Source organism: Pleurodeles waltl, chromosome 7 (assembly GCF_031143425.1).
Source record: "Pleurodeles waltl isolate 20211129_DDA chromosome 7, aPleWal1.hap1.20221129, whole genome shotgun sequence".
Classification (NCBI taxonomy): Eukaryota; Metazoa; Chordata; class Amphibia; order Caudata; family Salamandridae; genus Pleurodeles; species Pleurodeles waltl.
In genome coordinates, this window is record NC_090446.1 from 14,045,070 (window position 1) to 14,067,419 (window position 22,350).

The following is a 22,350-nucleotide window of genomic DNA, read 5'->3' on the forward strand; positions in this document are numbered from 1 at the left end:
ACAGGATATCTGTCACTGCTATGACGGATTAGCTCATCTGTCAAATCTAAATCAGGCCCCATGTCTCTTTTTTTGGATGCTGAAAATCTCCAATGAGAGGAAGGTGTAGACTATAGCTGCCGAGGGTTCAACAAGGCCAGATACCCCTGCTATTAAGGACCGCTGAGCAAGATTTTCTGCTGTGGAGACGAATATAGCTGGAGCTGAGAAGTAAATCCAACTGGTGATGTATCTTGAGTGGAAAAGCGAAGGAGGCCAGCAAACTAGCCCTGTGGGTGAGTCCGGAGGTCCTGGGACAGTTGAAGATCTGGTACTTGTACTATGGTAAAAGGAAGCAGAGCAGCAGGACAAACAAGGCAGCAATCCAGGCAGGTCAGCAGTCTTGTAGAGTAACAGTCCAGCACAGTGGCAGTCCTTCCAGCAGCACAGCAGTCCTTCGTGGTAGGGTATCCAGAGGTCTGAAAGTGTACTGAAGAGTTGGTGTCTGAGGTCCTACATTTATACACTGGTGCTGTGGTTCTGGCGGGTGGGAGAAGCTTCTAGACAGTGGCTTTAAAGTGCATAGACTTTCCTACATATCCTGCCCTGGCTCCAAACTAGCTGCAGTGACAATGTGGGGTTGTTAGGCCATTTGTGTGAAGGCAGAGCACAGGCTATGCAGTTGTAACTAGGACTATGCTCAGTTCTGTCCCTCCCCTGCCAGCAGATGGCCAAGTCAGGCAAACCTAATTCCTCTATTGCATGGCTGTCTTTTGAGAACTTCACAAGGTTTAAATGGCAGTCACACCCAGTTATGTGACCCAGACTAGTCTATACTCAAAGAAAGGCTAAGGGCAGGAGAACTGCAACTTTCTGAAAGTTACATTTTCAAAATTGTTATGAAAAATCTGCTGTACCATTAAAGAGGGCTTATCATAAGAATTTCATAGAAACATAACATGACCAAGCTACTCACTCCCAATCGGAAATTATACCTGAATAATATAATAAGGAATCCCCAATGTTATCCTATGGGAGATGTAGACCTCACAGTAATGAAAAATTAATTTAGGAGATTTTCGCTACCAGGACATGTAAAATGTAAAAGTATGGGTCAAAACATCTAATTACAATGCACCCTGCCCTATGGGCTACCTAGGGCCTATCAAAGGGGTGACATATGCAATTAAAGGCAAGTTTACGGCTTGAATTGTACTAGAACAGTGGTTCCCAACCTTTTGATTTCTGTGGACCCCCACTTTAACATTAATGGAACCCAGGGACCCCCACTGAATCCCCATGGGAATCCGGGGACCCCCGCCTGAGTCATTACTGGATGCTGGGGACCTAATTTGTCAATATTTGTTAATATTTTTTTATTTTCTAGGCTCTCGCGGACCCCCTGAGAAGGCTTCGCGGACCCCCAGACCACAGGTTGGGAACCACTGCTTAATTAATTTAAGACCAGCCTCACCGGTCTAAAGCATTTTAATGTACCTCTATGGAGGCTTTTTTTTTTGTAATCCTTAGATTTTATCCATACATTTTGATTCAGTTCCACTTGAATCACAGCTGTATAATTTTATACAAAATGTATCTTTATTAAAAAAAAATCCACAACCAGACTGTTTAACCCCTTTGCTGCCAGGCCTTTTCCCCCTCACGTGCCAGGTCTTTTATTGGTCATTTGGGGCAGTTTGCACATAGGCCCTCATAACTTTTTGCCCACATAAGCTACCCATGCTAAAGTTGCATCCTTTTTTCCCAACATCCTAGGAATTCTAGAGGTACCCAAAGTTTGTAGGTTCCCCTGGAGGAGACCAAGAAATTAGCCAAAATACAACAAAAATGTTGTTTAAAAAAATGGGAAAAATGGGCTGCAGAAGAAGGCATGTGTTTTTTCCCTGAAAATGGCATCAACAAAAGGTTTGTGGGGCTAAAATTACCATCTTCCCAGCTTTCAGGATCAAGCAGACTTGAATCAAAAAAACACATTTTACACCATAATTTTGGCATTTTACTGGGACATACCCCATTTTTAAAAAATATTCTGCTCGCAGCCTCCTTCCAATGCTGGATCCCAGACAGTTAAGCATTTCTGGAAAGTAGATAAAATTCTGAATTTAGCAAGGGGTCATTTGTGTAGATCCTTCAAGGTTTTCCCACAGAAAGTAACAGCTAAAATAAAAAACATTGAAATCGAGGTTAAACAAAGGGTCATTTTTGTCCACGTTTTCTTCAATAACTTTTTCCAGCTATGTCAGATTTTTTAAAACAATTTACCGTTCTGTCTGCTGGACTCTTCTGGTTGCGGGGAAACATAGGTTCTATAGATTCATCAAGAATCCAAGGTACCCAGACCTAATAAAGGAGCTGCACCTTGCAATTGGTTTTCATTGTATACCGGGTATACAACAATTCATTTGGTGAAATATAAAAACAGGTGTCAAGGCAACCTTTGTATTTCCAAAATAGGCACAAGATAAGGTGTTGAGAAGCAGTGGTTATTTGCACATCTCTAAATTCTGGGGTCCCCATACTAGCATGTGAATTACAGGGTATTTCTCAAATAGATGTCTTTTTTACACACTGTCTTACATTTGGAAGGAAAAAATGTAGAGAAAGACAAGAGGCAGTAACACTTGTTCTGCTATTCTGTATTTCCTCAAGTTCCCCGATAAAAATGGTACCTCGCTTGTGTTGGTAGGCCTAGTGTCTGCAACAGGAAACGCAACATTAACACATCACATTTTTACATAGAAATCTGACGTGTTTTTTTTTTAAGTGCCTAACTGTGGATTTTGGCCTCTAGATCAGCCGGCACTAGGGAAACTTACCAAACCTGTGCATTTTTCAAGACTAGACACCCAGGAGAATCCAGGACTTGTGGTGCTCTCACTAGGTTCTGTTATTGTTCAGTTTTTCCGGATACTTGTGTGGGTAGGCCTAGTGCCCCGCGACAGGAAATGCCCCAAAAAACAACGTGGACACATCATATTTTCCCAAAAAAAACTGACTTGTACCTAACTGTGGATTTTGGCCTCTAGCTCAGACTGCACCTAGCAAACCTATATATTTTTGAAATCTAGACACCTAGGGGAAGTCAGAATGGGGTTACTTGTGGGGCTCTGACCAGGTTTTGTTGCCCAGAATCCTTTGCAAACCTCAAAATGTGGCAAAAAAACACTTTCTCCTCATATTTCGGTGATAGAAAGGTCTGGAATCTGAGAGGAGCCACACATTTCCTTCCACCCAGCATTCCCCCAAGTCTCTTTATAAAAATGGTACCGCACTTGTGTGGGTAGGCCTAGTGCCCACGACAGGAAATGCCTCAAAACACAACATAGACATCACATTTTCCCAAAGAAAACTGACCTGTTTTTTGCAAAGTTACTAGCTGTAGATTTTGGCCTCTAGCTCTCCCAGCACCTAGGAAAACCTAACAAACTTGGACAATTCTGAAAACTAGACACCTAGGAACCCAAGATGGGGTAACTTGTGGTGCTGTCACCAGGTTCTGTTACCCAGAATCCTTAGCAAATCTCAAATTCAGCTAAACAAAATCACATTTTCCCACATTTCTGTGAGGGATCACCACACCAGCATACATTTCTTACTACCCAATGTTCCCCCACAGTCTCCAGATAAAAATGATACCTTAGTTGTGTTGGTGGGCCAAGTACCTGTGATAGTGAAGAGTCAACAACATGTCAAAATTGAGTGGGAACCAAAATGGGTCCAAAAGGACAGTTTGAAAAAAATGTTTTCAGGATGACAAGTGGGGCAGAGTTTTTATCAGTATATATGTGACAATGCTGAGTGGTAGGAATTGTATGGATTCCTGCAGGTTCTGGAAGGTTCCATCACAAAAATGTGGGGAAAATATGTGATTTCAAGCAAAGTTGAAGGTTTGCAGGGCATTGTGGGTAGGAAAATGGTGCAAGTGTATGTGAAGCACACCACCCTGGACTCACCCAGATGTTTAGTTTTCAGCTGTGTCTAGGTCTCATACGTTTTTCTACATGACAGCATCCCAAAGTCCAAAAATTGCAGCCCTCACCATTCCAAGTGGGATGATTTTGTGAGTTAGACAAGCTCTCATGGCCCAAATTTAAAACCAAAACCCAAAATAATCAAATGTCCTCTTGCTTGCTGTTGGGATAAGATCTTTTAGTGTGCGGGGGAAAAGCTGAAATACTGTCACCCCCTTTAGCTGGGGTGGGGGCATAACCATGCCCATACTGGTTAGTAGCCACCACCCCACTATTTTTTATTTTTGTATAATTCCCTGGCATCTAGTAGGCTTTCTGCCCCCCAGGGAGTAGATTGGGGGTAAATGCCCCATCAGCCCACCGGTGGGCAGAACAACTTTGTTCCCATTTATTTGAGGTGGGGGAAAATTCTTCCCTGATCTCTGCTGGGCTTTCTGCCCCCCCTTGGGGGCAAATGGGCCTTCCAAAAATAGGCCGATTTGCCCTCAAGGGGGGCAGAAATGGCCAACAGTAATGTGCCCCCATGGGGAGCGACCCTTGCCCAAGGAGCTGCCCCCAAAAAAAACACACACACAAACACCAATCTGGTGCCTACTTGGTTTCTGCCCCAAAAGGGGGCAGAAATGGCCTAAAATAGATTTTTCCCCCAGAAGAGCAACCATTTCCTAAGCGGTCGCTCCCCTTTAGTGAAATTGACGCAAAAAAAAAAATCCCTGGTGTCTAGCGGTTTCTGCCCCCCTTGGGGGCAGATAAGCATAATAAAAATAGGCCGATCTGCTCCCAAGGGTGGCAGACGTGGCCTGAAAAAAATTTGCCCCCCAGGGGAGCGACCCTTGCCTAAGGGGTCATTCTCCACATGTAAAAAAAAGTTGTAAAAAAATTATCCCTAGTGTCTAGTGGGTTCTGTCCCCCCGGAGGCAGATCGGCCTAATTAAGATAGTCCCATCTGCTCCCGGGGAGGGGGGGGCAGAAAAGGACTAATAATAAATTCCCCCCCCCCGGGGAGCTTCCCTTGCTCAAGAGGTCGCTCCCCTTAAATGTAAACACAACAATCATGAAACAAACTCCCTGTTGTCTAGTGGGCATTTCTGCAGCCAGATCGCTTTACAATCAGGCTGCAGAAATGCTCAGAAAGACATGAAAGGAAAGGAAATGCCTTTTCTTTCCCTACCTTTCCTTTCATGTCTCTCTGATCTCCCCCACCCTGATCAGTAGAGAAATGCTATCACACTGGAAGCTGAGCTACTAGCACGACCGGGGCAGCCGCTGATGAGGTCAGTGCATGATCACGCGCTGATGTCATCAGATGCCACTGGACAGGGGGGCCAGGGTGGAAGGGGAAGCAATTTCCCTTCCATCCCTGACCGGGGGAGGAGGGTGGGAAGCCCACGGGGGAGTGCTAGGACTCCCACCTTGGGCTGGGTGCACGATGTAACCGTTATGTCCTCGGCACCCGAGCACCGGCGACGTAACCGTTACGTCCCAGGCACTCAAGGGGTAAGTAGGTGGCACAATAAGTGATTAAAACATGTGCTTAACAAATCTCCTGCAGTAACCAGTGAGGCCCTTACTTCTGCTTGGGTTTGGGTGGGGGCAGGCCAGGATGGTCTCTATTTTGTCTTACAGGGAATTCACCTTAGCCTGCCAACAAGGTGTCCCAAGTACACCAAAGAACTCTGCCCTATCTGGAACATACTGGCCTTGATATCTAGTCCTGCCTGTTGCAGGGCCCAAAACACTTCCTGCAGATAAAACAGGTGGTCCTCCCGGCAGAAGAAAAGTATGTCATCCAGAAAAGCATGACTGAAGACCCTCATCCCACCCAGCCCTTCCTTTTCCTGGCATCTGCCTGAGCCATTCTTCTAGGCTCCAGGCTTCCTTGACTTCCCTCCTCGGCAGCCATGAACCCTGTGGTCACACACACTCACTCAGCTAACTACAACATTTCCAGGTGTGATCTGAGCTTCACTTCATTTTAGGCAGTGTGCTCCAGGTATTTCCCTAGCAAAAAATCCACAGGCATGGCAGGGCTCTAAGCTACCCCAACAAAACCTGAGACACCACATTCAAAGGAAACCAGAGCCACTGGGGAGTGGTTCCCCTGGTTGTATGCTACCACAACCTGGGGAAATGTATTAAGAATCACCTGCTCTAAGGATACCTGACAGTAGTCATACTGGCTCCTGTGTCACTCAGAGCTTGCACCCTCTTTCCATTGATGGTTACCCACTGGCTGTACTTTGAAGTATTGGAGGGCATGTGGGTTTTGGGCACCATACTCCATCACCGATGGACACCGGGGTAACTTCAGCTGTCTCCCACACACTAACTGGGGTCAACTCCTCCTAAAGCGCTACGCTGGCTGAGCCTGGGATATGCCCATCACTGGGGGACTGTGCCCTCTTGGGACACTTGCATCATGATAGGTGTGCCCAAGCTGGAAAAGCTCATAACCCTTGCGGACAGTGTTCTTGTCAGCAATTCCCTTTTTCTGGTCTAATGAGGGCTGGAACCCTTTCCCTGGAAAACCTTTTTGGGGGCCTTGAGAAAACTCCCTCCTATTTTAACTCCCCCCTCCTTCTTGGGAGAACCCTGACCACCCTTTTGAGAGACCCCACAAGATACCTTATTGTGGATCCTGATGCTGATCCAGCAGTTCATCTTCTGAGCAAGCTTCCTGGGTTCAGGGAGTTTACTATCCACAAGGTGTTGGTGCAGCTTAATAAAGCAAAGATTTAACATGTGTTCTGTAGCAGCCAATAATACATTCCCTGGTCACTGCCCTTGACCCAACCATCCAGTGCCTTGCAATAATGATCCACACAATCCTACCAAGCCTCCTGGGGCAGCTTCTGACTGTGCCTAAACATCTGCGTGTATCTCTCTTGGGTGAACCCATATTTCCTGATCTGGGCCTCCTTCAGGATGAGATACTTCATGCTGTTCCTTTTCCTCGGGCTGAAAGGGCATCTCTCCCCTCAATGGGAATATGCCTCCAGAGAATGGCCTTCCTAATCTTCTTCAGGGACTCTATACATCTCCAGGGCAACATCAAAGGCCTCAAACCAGTCATCTGTGCCATCTCCCACAGCAAGAATTAGCACCAGATCTTCTGGGATGTGGACTTACTTTTCTCTAGTAGACACAGGGGTAACACTGCCAAATTGGTGCGGAATTCTGGGGTCTGCCTGGATTTGAAATCCAGCTCCGTCAGACTCATCTTAGCTATCAGCAAATGTCTCTTATCAGCTAAGGTGCTTTCTGCCTCAGCCCTTTTCTCCCATGCAATAGAGTTTTCTCTGGTTATGGTTCTCTCAGCTTCAGCCTTCCTCTCCTCTGCTTCAGGCTTCTTCGTGACCAGCTGCAGCCTGAGCACCCTCCAAGCCTTCTTGTCCTACAGCTCCTCTGGGGACAGGCTCTGGGCAGACACAGGCCTTCCTGTCCTATCTTGGCCATCCTCTGGTAGTAAGTTGTGCTTGTCCTGCAGCCCAGGACTACTGTTTGGATCATCCTCCTCCTCAGCATCAAAGTTTGCTATCTTGTGCTAAGGGGCATTTTCTAGGGTGGACTACCACTTCTGTACTTTCTCATAGGCTTTGATAGCAGCTGGAGATCCACCTTGGTAGCCTTCTTGCTTTCCTTCAGCCTCTGTCTTTGCAGAGCCTCTGCATCTCAGTTAAGGTGATGATGGTGAAGTTAATCAGATCCATCATCATGGTACAAAAGAGGAAGGTAAGGCACTTAAAGTTACAAAAAGGAGACACGGGCCAATGGAAAACTAAGAGTTCAACTCTGATGGCAAATTATGTATGTGGGATTTTTGTGTTACACGAATCACTGTATGGCACCACACAAACACACATCTTAGACCCCACCACTGGAGCAATGTGAGAAACTGGGCTGTTGATTGGGTGTTACATTTGATCAAACAACAGCCACAGTCCCTGTCAGGGTGAACCACAGAAGCCATTAAATTAACCTGTGCTTCACCCTCTGGTAGCTGATAGTGTGGAAAAAAATCAATCAAGCTTAACCTAAAGGTAATGTGTAAAGTATTTATGCAACACAAACATTAGTAAAGTGAAAACACAGAATAAGAAAAATCATACATCAATTTAGAAACAAAGAGTACATTTTATCAAAATATTTGACACCAAAATGACAAAAATCCTATCAGTAGAACCGGAGTAATGAATTTTTAAATTTTAAGGTAAAAACTAGTGCCTAAAAGGTAAATGCAGCAACTCTGGACATCTAGTCGTGCAAGAATGTGTCAAAGTAGAAAAATATGTCTGACCACAATGGAGCATGAGTCTGATACACAAAGTGATTTGGGCCTCGTTGGCCCTTAGCTTTTTGTGTTCTGAGAAGGTAGAAGTTCAGTGGGGTAAGGCTGCAGGCAATGATAGAGCAGGAGGTGTTGTCATCAGGGAGCCGCTGAATGAAGTCACAGTGAAGATCTTCATTTGGACTTAAAACCTGATTTAGAGGTTGGCAGAAGAGTTGCTCCATCACAACTGTGACGGATATTGCGTCTGCCGTATTACATTTCTATTGTTGCCTATGAAAATTGTAATACAGTGGACAGGATATCCCGACTAACCTCTCTGCCAAACTCTAAATCAGGTCCTTAGTCTCTTTTATGGAAGTTGAAACAGTTTTTAGCCAAAAATGTTCTAAGTCCAAAGTTGTGCCTTTTGGTTATCTGGGTGCCCTTAGCACAATCATGAAGGATCAAAAACTAGAGGGGCATCACTTGGGCGGCTAGGTTTCACACAGGCTGGGTACAGGTGTGGGTTCAAGATGGTTGGAGACTTTTCTGTCAGTTGGTTACATTGTGTGGCTGTCCAGGAGGAATAAACAAATTGTAACTGCCAACTACACTCAGTCATGTAACCCAGGAAGAAGCTGCAGGCAACAAATAGCTAGGCATTAAAATGCCAACTTTCTAAAAGTAATATTTTCATATTGTAACTTAAAATCCAACTTCACCATTACAGAGGATTTTCTATTACAGTTTCTCAGGCACCAAACTTGAAATGCTGACCTGTTGCCAATCAAATGTTATCACATATTAAATGCAATTAGGCAACCCAATGTAATCATATCGGAGAAGCAGACCTCAAAGTAGTGAACTACAAAGTTAGGAGTTTGTCACTACCATTTCATGCAAAACTTAAAAGTATAAGTGCAACCTTTTAGTTACAATGTCACTGCCCTAAAGGCTACACAGGGTCTACTTAGGAGTGGGAAACATATGCAACAAAAAGGAAATCTATGGCTTGGCAAGGAGTTTATATTGCCAAATAAAATTGGCCAATTATTTACTGCACTTAGGCTACAATGACAGATGAAGATGACTAGGGCACTGCTGCCTGCAATCTATAATTTGTTGCCTTTCCCCCAGACTGACTCCCCATTATACACCCAACAGGGCTCTATAGGTGAGGTTTCCTTTAACATGTCATCTCTAGAGTCATTCCCTCCATTCTGGAAGTGTATCTTTCGTTTTAAATGGGTTACTATCTACTGTTGTTTAACAAACCCCTCATAGATGTAAAGGTATTCTCAATTTATAATGCCATTTCCTTACCCCTGGCTCCCCCTCAGTTAGTGGTACATGCAGCTAGGCCTCACATGCCCAATAGATATCTTGTATACAAACACTAATAAACAGGGCAAGATAGTGATTAGTTCACTAGACGTTTTAACTTATCATTTTTTGGGCAACCAAATTGTAATGGTCTTCTGTGCTTTTATGACCAGGGCTTCAGAGTTGATCAAACACTTGACTTGGCCCCCAAATCAACTAGGTTGTAGGATTATTGTACATTTTATTCAATGCCATTTACTGATCTTTTTACTTGTGATATGCTCTTCTTCTCTTGTGGCTAGGTCTAAATTATATGAAGCATTCTAACACTTTCAACTTTTTCCTGAAGACCCTTAAAAGTAATACTCAGTTCTGCTGTTACATCATGCTATGACTGTGACCAATCCATATACCTGGGATGTATACATCCATTGTCCAGATAATCCAAAATGCAATATCTTGACTGATTATGAATCTTTAACCCTTTTTTTGGCCTTAGAAGCTCTTCAGGCCTCATATTTTTTCTTAAGACACTAATATCAGGCTCTTCTGTAATTGAGTTTCCTAGACCTCTGCTGCGCCAGCAAAGATTTTGTACGTGTCATCACAAGGAAGTTTTTTGTGTATCAGTTCTCAGTAGAAATAGGCCAGTTTCTATTTCACCTCCAAATAAACATATCTGATCAAGTGGATCTAATGGAGACTATGGGGGTCATTATGAGTTTGGTGGATGAAAAAGGCCATTCGCCAAACTCCCGCCGTCAGGTTGCCGCCAGTATGGCTGCCTTCCCATGGGCCCCATTAGGAGTTTTCCACTAGGTCAGTGGTCAGAAACCGTGATTCCGCCCACTGACCCAACAGGAAATAGACTACAACATTGATGCTGTCTCATAATTGAGCCGGCTGCAATGGTGCAATGCGTAGGGTGCACCAGCACCTATTGCGCTGTTACAGCGCGACGGGGCTGGCCATGGGGGGCGGGGGCGGCACTGCCCATGTCAAGAGCATGGGCAGTGCATGCCCCCTACGGGGTCCCCCGCATCCCGTCTCCACCAGTCTTTACATGGCGGTGCTACCAGCATAGTAAAGCTGGCAGAAAGGGGGGTTGTAATCCCCAGGGTGGCACTGCTTGTGGACCACCAGCACTTTCACCCCTCCGGTGGAGAAAAACTGGCAGTGCTGACGGTCTGACCGTGGTGCAACTGCCACGGTCGTAATGTGGCAGTCAGAAAACCTCCAAAGCGGTAGGACCACAGCTTTTGCAGTTGCCAGACCGCCACTGTGACAGGGTAGTAATGAGCCCCTACGTGTAATGTGTGAACTGTTATTTGCATCACGGTCTGCTCAGTGCATCCTGCCAAAGGCACCGTATTTGAAAAAGAATTCCTTCTGAACCTTTATCAGTGCTTTTTTAAAGTCTTTGGGGGTCATTCTAACTCTGACGGGCGACGGAGGCCGCCCGCCAGAGTTCCCCCCTCCAGAACACCGCTCCGCGGTCATAAGACCGCTGCGGTGATTCTGGGTTTCCCACTGGGCTGGCGGGCGACCGCCAAAAGGCCGCCCGCCAGCCCAGTGGGAAACACCCTTCCCACGAGGAAGCCGGCTCCGAATGGAGCCGGCGGAGTGGGAAGGTGCGACGGGTGCAGAAATTCTTTGTGGGGCCCTCTTACAGGGGCCCCTGCAGTGCCCAAAGGCATGGGCACTGCAGGGGCCCCCAGGGGCCTCACGACACCCCATACCGCCATCCTGTTCCTGGCGGGCGAACCGCCAGGAACAGGATGGCGGTATGGGGTGTCAGAATCCACATGGCGGCGCAGCTTGCTGCGCCGCCATGGAGGATTCAAATGGGCAGCGGAAAACCGGCGGGAGACCGCCGGTTTTCCACTTCTGACCGCGGCCAAACCGCCGCGGTCAGAATGCCCTGCGGGGCACCACCAGCCTGTTGGCGGTGCTCCCGCCGACCCTGGCGGTCTATGACCGCCGGGGTCAGAATCACCCCCTTTTTGTTTCTCAGGGAGTAAATAACTGGATTTAGCCTTGGAATTACACCAATGTAAATCACAGAAAGAAATTTGCCTATATCTAGAGAGTAGGGGGAAGTAGGCCTCAAGTACAAGCAAAACATAACCCCATAATATAGGCTAACAGAGGTGAGATGTGAGGCACAGGTGGAGAACGCCTTGCTTCTTTCTATCTGGGAACCTATTTTGAATATGCTACTGATTATGTAAACGTAAGCTATATGAATTAAGAGAAGGCAGTTAAAACTAACAAACGCACATTCAAGGTATATCCCAATTTCAGTAACACGGGTGTCACTGCATGAAAGAGTTAACAGTGGTGTGACATCACAAAAAAGGTAATTGATTTTCCTGGATCCACAGAAGAGGAGGTTGGAGATCAGTGCGGTGTTGGGGGCAGTCACCAGAAAACTTAGTGACCAAGCACTCATAGCCAGATAGATGCACAGTTCCTTGTTCATCCTGACTGTGTATTGCAAGGGTTTGCAGATTGCAACGTAGCGATCATAGGCCATAATGGTCAGGATTACATGTTCTGTAGTTCCGAAGGACATTAAAAGTACAGCTGTGTCATGCAGCCACTGAATGAAATGGACTTATCATCAGACAAGAAGATGCTGAGCAACTTGGTGGCAGTCACTGATGTGTAGCAGATATCCAGCATGGACAAGTTTGTAAGGAAAAAGTACATGGGGGTGTGCAGACAAGAGTCAATGTATATCACCATGGAAACTGTCAAGTTTCCAGAGAGGGTGACAAGATAGATCAGTAGGAAAATGAAAAAGAAAACATATTTTAGCTGAGAGAAATAGTAAAACCCATGAATTTCAAAATATGACAATGAGAGGCTGTGATTATGAGAGAGGGTATGTTTTTCCAGTTCCATGTAGGCCTGTCCTGTTACCTGCTGAGAAAATAGGATATATTCTGTAATAAGGGAGGCATGCTGTAAATCTCACAAGTATTATTACACTTCCTAGGCCCACCCCTCCTTTTACCTGCTTCCAATTTGAGGTTTGTCATTGCCTTGTAACTGTCATCTAGTTTAACCCATGTTTATTGTTTCCCCTGTTTGTCAGAGGGTAAATAGATAATTCACTGTTTCTTCTTCCTTTTTTCTATGGCTACTTTTGCTGCATCCATCAGCCCAGTTTACTATGATTTCAGGGGATGAGCGTGGCAGCTCAAAGCTGCTAAGAGAGGGTGTTCTACATCTGCACACAGAGCTCACCAGGTGTCGCTGCTGGCATACAGGAAGCATCCCTATACACTTTGTCCAGAACTACAGCCTTCTTTGGTGCCTTCGCAACCGTAGTTACCCTCAGTTGTTTCCGTTAATGACAGGTTGCTCTGTGGGTGGTAAAGATGTTGAACTAAGAGGAAGGAGTGTGGTGATTAGGAAAATCAGAGATACCAGTTTAATACAGAGTTGGATTAGTGCCTGTCATACAAAGAGCATGCCATTTTGTTGTGATGGTGGGTGTGGTTAGGGATATATTTATTGCTAACCAAGATGGTTACCTTCCCAGTTGTGCTGTCAGAGTTTCCTTGGCCAAGATAGTGTTCGACCAGTTTCATCTGAAGTCATTTCCTGTTCTACTCACAAAAAGTCAGAAAAAGGAAGTGAGAGGCACATTTCTCAAGTTTAAGCCACAGAGGCTTTTTCTTTATTCATTTCTTCATCATAAACATTCTGGGCAAATATGTGTTTCATGAGACAAATGCTTCCTCAGGGCCACATAATGTCTTGTCAAACACACTACAAATATAACATAAACAACTATGGTAGGTAAATACTCATCTTGTCCGCATATGACATTACATCACTAATATGGTATTCCATATCCAGATTCTTAATAAGTACAATAAAAGGTAAGAAAACTTAGGTTAATTATAAAATCTAAGTTATACGTACACTTTTATATGACCAAAAAAATATTTTCATGAATGTCTAATTGTTTCATACTACAGTTACTATACTTTTTATCCCACATTTTTATGTTCTCGTCCATTAAAGTCTCTGTGAATCTCAGAATTAAATGACAGTATTATTAATATTATTATTATCCAATGCAACTGTAAAGATTTTTTTTTTAAAAATATTTTTCTTGTATTTTTGAACTTACCATTGACATTGGTTTAGTGAATTACCCAACAACTTTCACAGTGCACCCCTCCCCCGTACATGCATTTACATTGATGTACTATAGTTTTTGGTCAATAATTCTCATTTCAGCCAAATAATAAGTCATCTATACGCAAAGCATTAGGTTTTAGTCGTGGAGTCCGGTTCAGTTTCGGAGTCTGAGGTGGTTGTAGCTTCTTCCGGGGCGGGGACATCGGGGGTCCTCAAGTTCTCCAGCATTAAGTCCCATAGTGTGGCATTGTCTCTGGGTCTCTGCCCTCGCAGTGCTTCTTTCAACAACACAGCGCCTTCAATTTCCACCAATTTTTCAAAGGCGTTTTGCCATCTGGTTACTTGCGGGCCCATTGGGGCCTTCCAGTTTGAGGTGATTTCTTTTCTAGCGAGGACCAGAGCCAGGTCGATAAACCTGTTGGATGTTTTAAGAGCTGAGGGGCGTGGAAAGTCCCCTAACAGGGTCACTACAGGAGACAGGTTCAGCACCCTGTTGGTTTAGGTAGAGATTTTCCCAAATATCTCTATCCAGTATGGATTGAGCTGGGGGCAGCTCCATAACATGCGTGCGAGTCCTGCTGCAGGTTCGGCGCATCGGGGACAGCCTATATTGTTTGTGCTGTAAATTTTAGCAATCATTTGCGGGGTTAGGAAGGCCCTGTGGTAAATATATACATTTATTAGCTTGAATCTGGCGTTTCTGGACACTGAGTAGATATAGGAGGTAATCTGGGCCCACTGAGATTCTTCTAATGTGATGTCTAACTCCGACTGCCACTTACTTTTGAGTTTGGTTAGAGGTAAGCATATGCTATCTTGTAGGGCTTTATATATTCCTGATATCACTCCTTTCTGGCCCTCGGTTGAGCAGAGAAGGTTACAGCCGCTATGAGTTGGCGGCTCAGGAGTCCCTGTTCCCCATGATTTTTGTGCGATTCTAATGATAGTGTTGTGGGTAATGACTAATCCGGACGGGAGGTCGTACTGAGCTCGTAATTCTGTATATGTGCAGAGTTTCCCTTCGCCGTATAGATCTCCCAGTTTTGTGATATTATGTGCTACCAATTTATTGACACCTGGGTAGTGTTTGGTTTCTTATGATATGTTTCAAACAGGCCAGAGGGGCCTCTGGTGCATATGGGGTTTTGTGCGGGTGCGTTTTAGGTATTGTTCCCAACAGTGTTTTGTCAATTCCCATTCTAATGGTAACTGTAGTTTTGGCTTCCTGGGGTTCAATAATATACCTAGTATTCTATCAGATGGACAATTTAAGGGGAGTCGTAGTTCATTTGCGACTGGGGGATCGCTAATTAGTTTTGCTAGCCATTGCAGTAGTCCCTGCCCAGCAATATTTCTCCAAATCTGGGGCAGCCAGGCCTCCTTCTGCAGTGGGTCTTTGGAGGGAGCGTAATGCGATTCTGTTTCTGCCCGATCCCCATATAGAATTTGTGGACATAGACTCTATCTCGCTGAACACTGCTTTCGGGATTATGAGTGGGATAGTAGAGAAATAGTATAGCATTCTGGGCAGTTCTATCATTTTAAGTAGGGCAATTCTTCCTGTGACCGTCAGGGGTAGCGCCTCCCAGAAGCGCATATTTGCTCTAATCCCTCTTAGCGCTCCTTGTATGTTTCCTTCCAGCAAGTCTTCCATTTTGTGGTATATTTTTACTCCTAAGTACTTAAACGTGCTAGGGGACCAGGGCAGACCCCTTGTGTTGTTGGGCTCAGGGGTGTCCTTAAACATTGGGAAAATTGAGGATTTCCTCCAGTTGATTTGAAGTCCGGAGGCTACTCCGTAGTTCTCTAGCATCTTCATGGCCCCTGGTAAGTCTATCTCCAGGTTTTTGAGAAAAAACAGCATGTCATCTGCATAGAGGTCGATGTGATGAGTCCAGTTGTTAAGTAAGATGCCCCTAAAGTGCTGTCTGGTTCTGGCCATTTGAGCTAGGGGTTCTACTGCTACTGCAAAGGGAAGGGGGCATAGTGGGCATCCCTGGCTGGTGCCCCTACCAACCCGGAATAGGGCGGATATAGTATTGCCTGTTCGCACCCTTGCAGTGGGGTTAATGTTCAGAAGTTTTGTCCATCTTACAAATCCCTCCCCTAGTCCCAACTTTAGCATGGCCTTCTCTAAGTAGTCCCACCTCAGGCTGTCGTAGGCCTTCTCAATGTCCACTGAATTAATCGCCGCTTGCAGTAAAGTCGGGGGGATAGAGTGGAGAACTGATACTAAGAGCCTAATGTTTTGAGTTGTACTACGCTGAGGAATGAAGCCTGATTGGTCTTGGTGAATCAATGACGGCAAATGAGGAAGGAGTCTATTAGCTAGTATCTGGCTTAATATTTTGTAATCTATATTAAGCATGGATAATGGGCGATAGGAGCTGAAGTCAGTAGGGGGCCTGTCAGGTTTCAGTAGGGGTATCATAATGGCTACGTTGGTTGATTGAGGTAGGTTATTGGTATTCCATGCTTCCGCATATAGTGTACAAAGGTGTGGGGCCAGTAAATCTTGGTATAGGTGATAGTACTCTAATAGGAGTCCATCCGCTCCTGGGACCTTGCCCTTTGCCATGTTTTGGATCGCGGTTGTAATTTCTGCGATCCATATTGGTGTTGCTAGGGCCGAGCTCTCCTCTGATCCCAGGTTGGGGAGGGAGAGTTCCTCTAATTCCCGCATCTGGGGGATACTCAGTGTTTCACCGGGAGGTGCGTATAGTTTTGCATAGTATTTAGTAAAGATGGTGTTTATCTCTTTTTGGGTATATACGCTATTGCCCGGGGTTTCTTAAATTTCAACTATGAGTGTTTGTTTTTTGGGGGGTTTAGCAAGCCAGGCTAACAAGGCGCCTGCCTTATCACCTTCTGAGTGTTGTCTGATTAAATGCTGCTTATAGTCAAAAGACGCTAATCTATTGTTTGCCTCATTTATTTTGGTCTTTGTTTCATGTAGAAGGGTGGGTCAGGTCAGGTTGTGTAGGGCGCCTTCGCTCTATGTCTCCAAGGGAGTTTTCCAATTGTTGGAGCTCGGTTTCTATTGATTTCCAAAACTCCTATGTTTTCAGTAATACAAGTGCCCCGAATTACTATTTTGAATGTTTCCCATTCAATGGATCTAGAGGATGCCGTCCCCGTGTTTTGTTTGAAAAATTCGACAATGGCTGCATGTAAAGTGTGTTTGAATGCCTTGTCTTTGGGCATTTCCGCCCCAAGGCGCCAGGTTGGAAATGTCGATCTCTCTCTACCCCGTGACAATGAGATCATCAAGGGATTGTGATTTGATATTGTACGGCTGAGATATTCGGCTGCTATAACGTCATTTTGAATTTCGGGGGATACTAAAAAGGTGTTGAGCCTGACGTGTAAATCATGCACAGGTGAATAATATGAGTAGTCCCTAGAGTGTGGATTGAGTGTCCTCTAGCTGTCTCCTAGTTGCCAGTGGGATTGCGATAGTGGCGGGTGTGATCTGTCTTGGTTGATGCTTACTATACAATTAAAGTCACCCCTGATTATATTTAAGCCTGCAAGAAATGGGCCTATCTCTAAAGATAGCTTGTCAAAGAATTTCCCTTGGTCATGATTCGGTGCGTATATACCGCCAATGGTTACTTCTCTCTCTTCCAGTCTCCCGCCAACCACTACATACCTTCCTTCCTTGTCTATGATCTTATGAAGTATCTGGAAAGGGACCCCAGGGTGGACCCATAACAGTACTCCCCTTTCTTATGCTGAATAATTAGTGGCGATAATTTGACCTCCATCTTTTTTTGAGGGCATTAACTTCTTGCTCCACTAGATGGGATGCCTGTAAAAGAGCTATGTGTATCCCTCTACGTTTGAGATCGCTGTGTATTTTGTACTGCTTAGACATATTATTTAAGCCTCTGATGTTCCAGGTTATTATTTTATACTGTGTAAACATGATCTTGGTATTTCTTGTCTGTGTTGGCTAGGGTAGAAATATGTATTGCGGTGTTGAAGATCATGATTTAATAGCGAGGATCTAGTTCGAGAATTATCAACTTCAGTAATGTTATGTGCATGAGTTACCCCTTTTTCTAACTTAACAAAAACATCTCCCAACTCCCTCTCCCCAGGACCAGTCACTGAAACTTTCCCCGTCCAAACCATTATAACTTATCTTAGTTTCCTATTGGTGGGTGGCGTGCCAGAGACCGAGAGCCTACACTCCAGGCCGTTCCCGGGACTCTGCGAGGACATGTCTGCTGCCCAGAACGTTTTTACTCAGAGTTTGCCATCTTCTGCGGTTCCTGTGTGTACATCTTCAGTTAAGTGTTATATGTTAGTTATGTTCGTGGTATTACCCATGTGATTTCAGCTCCACCAGTGAGGAGTTAGATGATTTCTTCAGCTGATCTCAGGGTTACTTTTGGCAAGCTAGTGAGGGTGTCCTGTGATGAGATTGAGGAACCCCTGCAACTCGAGTCGTGGTCCGAGGTATCCCCTTACGTCTGAGAGGGGGGGAGGATTCCTCCGCTCAGAGCCACTGCTGCATCCACTGCTTCGCGCATTTCTTGTCGAGTTTGGTGTCTAGGGGGTGCAACTTCCAAGATTAGTTTGGTGGATCTGCTACGTTTCCTGCCGGGCTGGCGAGGAGATCTGGGCCGGAGACCTAGAGAGGCAAGATGCAGGGATTCCAGCCAATCTCCCACCAGTTGTGGTGATGAAAAAAAAGGGTGTTTTGCCTTCATATTCTACTCTGAGTTTGGCCAGGAAGAGCATTCCATATTTTATACCCTTTTCGGGTAGGATACGTTTGTGGTCATTGTAGGAGGCCCTCTGGGTTTGAGTTCCTTTGGTGAAGTCTGGGAAAACCATAATGCGTTGGTTATTTGACGTGATTTCACCTTTTAAGCGGGTTTGCAAGAGGATGTAGTCTCTATCTTTGAAGTGTAATAGTTTTGCCACTACAGTATTGGTCGTGGTCTCGTTCCTGGGGGAGGAGGTCTCCTGGGTACTCTGTGGGCTCTTTCTATCGCAAAAAATGCTGAGAGGCCCTCCGGCGGCACAGTGTCTTTGAGCCAGCTTTCCAGGAAGGATTTCATGTTTGCTGCAGAGGACTCCGCTTCTTCCAACACTCTGACCAGTCTAAGGATGCTCTTACGAGAGCGGTTTTCCGCGTCATCCGCCCTGGCTTCTAGAGCTTTGATTCGGGATGTGAGATCAACAATTTCGGTTGACGATGCTTTCTGAGTAGATTTCACCAGTTTCTACAGTCTTTTCGGTCGTTCCCACTCTCTCTCTGTGAGTTTACAGTGGTCGTATCGCAGCAGTGATAGGTCCACTGTTAAGTTATCTATTTTTTGTTCGAGTGCCTCGCGGGATTCTCTGATGGCCTGGAAGACCATGTCCAGCATCGTCTCCTGTTGTGCTGGGGTGTTTTGGGAGACCGAGTTTGGAGGTTGTCCGGGCATCTTGGAGGCCGTCGGGTCTTCTTGGTCCTGCCCTTTGAGCTTTTTGGGTTTGCCCATTGTTTTGGCCCTGACGTGCGTTAGTTGAAGTAGGAGACTTCAGTTGTGGTGTTCATGGGCTCCTAGATTTGAATGTTTCCGTGGGGCGAGCCTCTGCGCACCCCTCGCAGCTCCTCACCTTGTATCCGGGCAGGGGGAACGGTATTACTGAGCGGGGGGGTTGGATCGTAGCTTTCCTATTTTTTTTTGTGGAGGCTTCTGCTGGGTATCTGGAGCCCACCGGCTGCCAAGGCAGAGGGGCAGATTCCTGCTGATGTCCACTCCCTTAGCAAGACCAGTGGGTATCAGATGAACATGTCCCCGCCTCTGCTCCTATAGGGGTTAGCACTCCACTTGGTGGGCCTCCTCTGGTAAGTTTGTACGGGCGGTGGGGGGCCCAGCTCACAAGTTCGGGTGTTTCTTCACTTTTCTTTGTCCCCCCTCTTTGATTGTTTCTTTGTTTTATAGTTAAATCTCCCTTCAAAGCCCAAAGGGGAGTTTTGAGTTTGGCCGTAACTCCTCACCTCACTGGAGCCGCGGGCCACGGAGTTGACCGTGAGTCGCGGTCCCGATTTAAATATGCCGCTCCGCTTCCAATCGTCTGTGTCGCTGCACCAGCTCTCTGGTCTCGCTCCCTCGTATTCTCACTTTTCCCTTCCCACCAGGGGAAGTAATAGGCTCACCGGTTCCTCTGATTCACCCCCGCGGGGCAGAGGCGCCGAATCCGCAGGCATGGGTCTCCGTATTGACTCTCCCTGCTGCAGCTCCTCAGAAGGGCTGGCTTTCCGACGCGGCCGCTATCTTGGATTTAGGCGGTCGCGGGGAACACTCGTGGATTCCTCCACAACTGCCCGTCCGATACAGTTAACACGACCCCACTTTGGCTCGGCGGTCCTCCAAAGCTGGGGCCGTAGTTTATTGACCCGCCTGGGCTTATTTGATGCTGGGATCTGGCTGGGTCCTAGCCCCGGAGCATCGCGCTAGGCGTGCAGCTTCATCATCTGCAGGCCACGTCCCCCAATGCAACTGTTCAGTGTGCACATTATTCAGTCAATTATTAAGGCAGTACACAAATTATCAATGTCATTATCATAATACACTAGATATAATATTTGATAACATGTCTAATTTCAAGGTGTTCCCCATTCGTCTGGTAAATTGAATCCATAGTGCAATGTTTACAAATACAATTACTTATGATTCAAAACATGTTCTATAACAGATGTAACCACTATCCTCACACATGAGTTTTCTTGTTTAAACTACATCATATTGCCATTATTAATATGCTTACCATTAATACCTAATGAATCTGTGTAAATTACTCCACATCTAAATTGAATCTCCCTTGTTGGTTAAACATGCGAACAGTTTCAATCATGCACTGTTATTGGTTTGGCATATTGTTATGATAAGATGTAGGAAATTGGCTCTGCATATACTATTTCAAAGTAAGAAATAGTGTGCACAGAGTCCAAGGGTTCCCCTGAGAGGTAAGATAGTGGCAAAAAGAGATAATTCTAATGCTCTATTTTGTGGTAGTGTGGTTGAGCAGTAGGCTTATCAGAGGGTAGTGTTAAACATTTGTTGTACACACACAGGCAACAAATGAGGAACACACACTCAAAGACTTACTCCAGGCCAATAGGTTTTTATATAGAAAAATATATTTTCTTAGTTTATTTTAAGAACCACAAGTTCAAGATTTACAAGTAACACTTCAAATGAAAGGTATTTCACTCAGGTATTTTAGCATGTACAGTTTTGACAAAAATGGCAATAAGCTATTTTAAAAGTGGACACAGTGCAAAAATCAACAGTTCCTTGGGGAGGTGAGTAATTGTTAAGTTCAAAGGTAAGTAAAACACTTACAGGGTTCAAAGTTAGGTCCAAGGTAGCCCACCATTGGGGGTTCAAGGCAGCCCCAAAGTTACCACACCAGCAGCTCAGGGCCGGTCAGGTGCAGAGGTCAAAGAGGTACCCAAAACACATAGGCTTCAATGGAAACAGGGGTGCCCCGGTTCCAGTCTGCCAGCAGGTAAGTACCCACATCTTCGGAGGTCAGATCAGGGGTGTTTTGTAGGGCATCGGGGAGGACACAAGCAGGCACAGAAAGTACACCCTCAGCGGCACGGGGGCGGACGGTTGCAGAGTGCAAACAGGTGTTGGGTTTTGTGTAGAAAGCAATTGGGTGACCCAGGGGTCTCTTCAACGATGCAGGCTGGCACAGGGGGGGCTCCTCGGGGTAGCCACCACCTGGGTTACACAGAGGGTCACCTTGGGGTCGCTTCTGCCCCGGAGTTCAGTTCATTCAGGTCCTGGGGGCTGCGGGATGCAGTGTTGGTTCCAGGCGTCGGGTTCCTTGTACAGGCAGTCGTGGTCAGGAGGAGCCTCTGGATTTCCTCTGCATACGTCGCTGTGGGGGTTCATGGGGGTCAACTCTGGCTACTCACGGGCTCGCAGTCGCCGGGGAGTCCTCCCTGTAGTGTTAGTTTTCTGCAGGTTGAGCCGGGGGCGTCGGGTGCAGAGTGGAAAGTCTCACGCTTCCGGTGGGAAGTCTTTAAAGTTGCTTCTTTGTTGCAGAAAGTTGCAGTTTGTTGAACAGAGCCGCTGTTCTCGGGAGCTTCTTGGTCCTTTGGATGCAGGGCGGTCCTCTGAGGCTTCAGAGGTCACTGGTCCCTGTTGGATGCATCGCTGTTGCAGTTTTCCTCAAAGTATGGAGACAGGCCGGTGGGGCTGGGGCCAAATCAGTTGTCATCTCCATCTTCACTGCAGGGCTTCAGGTCAGCAATCCTTCTTCTTCTTTAGGTTGCAGGAATCTATCTTCCTAGGTTCTGGGGTGCCCTAAATACTGAATTTAGGTGTGTGTTTAGGTCTGGGAGGGCAGTAGTCAATGGCTACTGTCCTTGAGGGTCGCTACACCCTCTTTGTGCCTCCTCCCTGTGGGGAAGGGGCACATCCCTAATCCTATTGGGGGAATCCTCTATCCACAAGATGGAGGATTTCTAAAAGTAAGAGTCACCTCAGCTCAGGACAACTTAGGGGCTGTCCTGACTGGTGGTTGACTCCTCCTTGTTTTCCTCATTATCTCCTCCAACCTTGCCACCAAACGTGGGGTAGTGGCCGGAAGAGCAGGCATCTCCACTAGCTG

The 22,350-nt window shown here is 46.0% G+C and overlaps 1 protein-coding gene across 1 annotated transcript in view; it reads right to left on the minus strand.

Annotated features, from left to right (window-relative positions):
• LOC138246717 (olfactory receptor 5AR1-like) overlaps positions 1-18,874 on the minus strand; it is a 50,465-nt gene extending 31,591 nt beyond the window's left edge. The window contains exon 1 of the mRNA XM_069201488.1: positions 18,854-18,874. Within this exon, the coding sequence (XP_069057589.1) occupies positions 18,854-18,874 (21 nt within the window). The remainder of the gene's footprint in view (positions 1-18,853) is intronic.
• Positions 18,875-22,350: the final 3,476 nt, after the last annotated feature.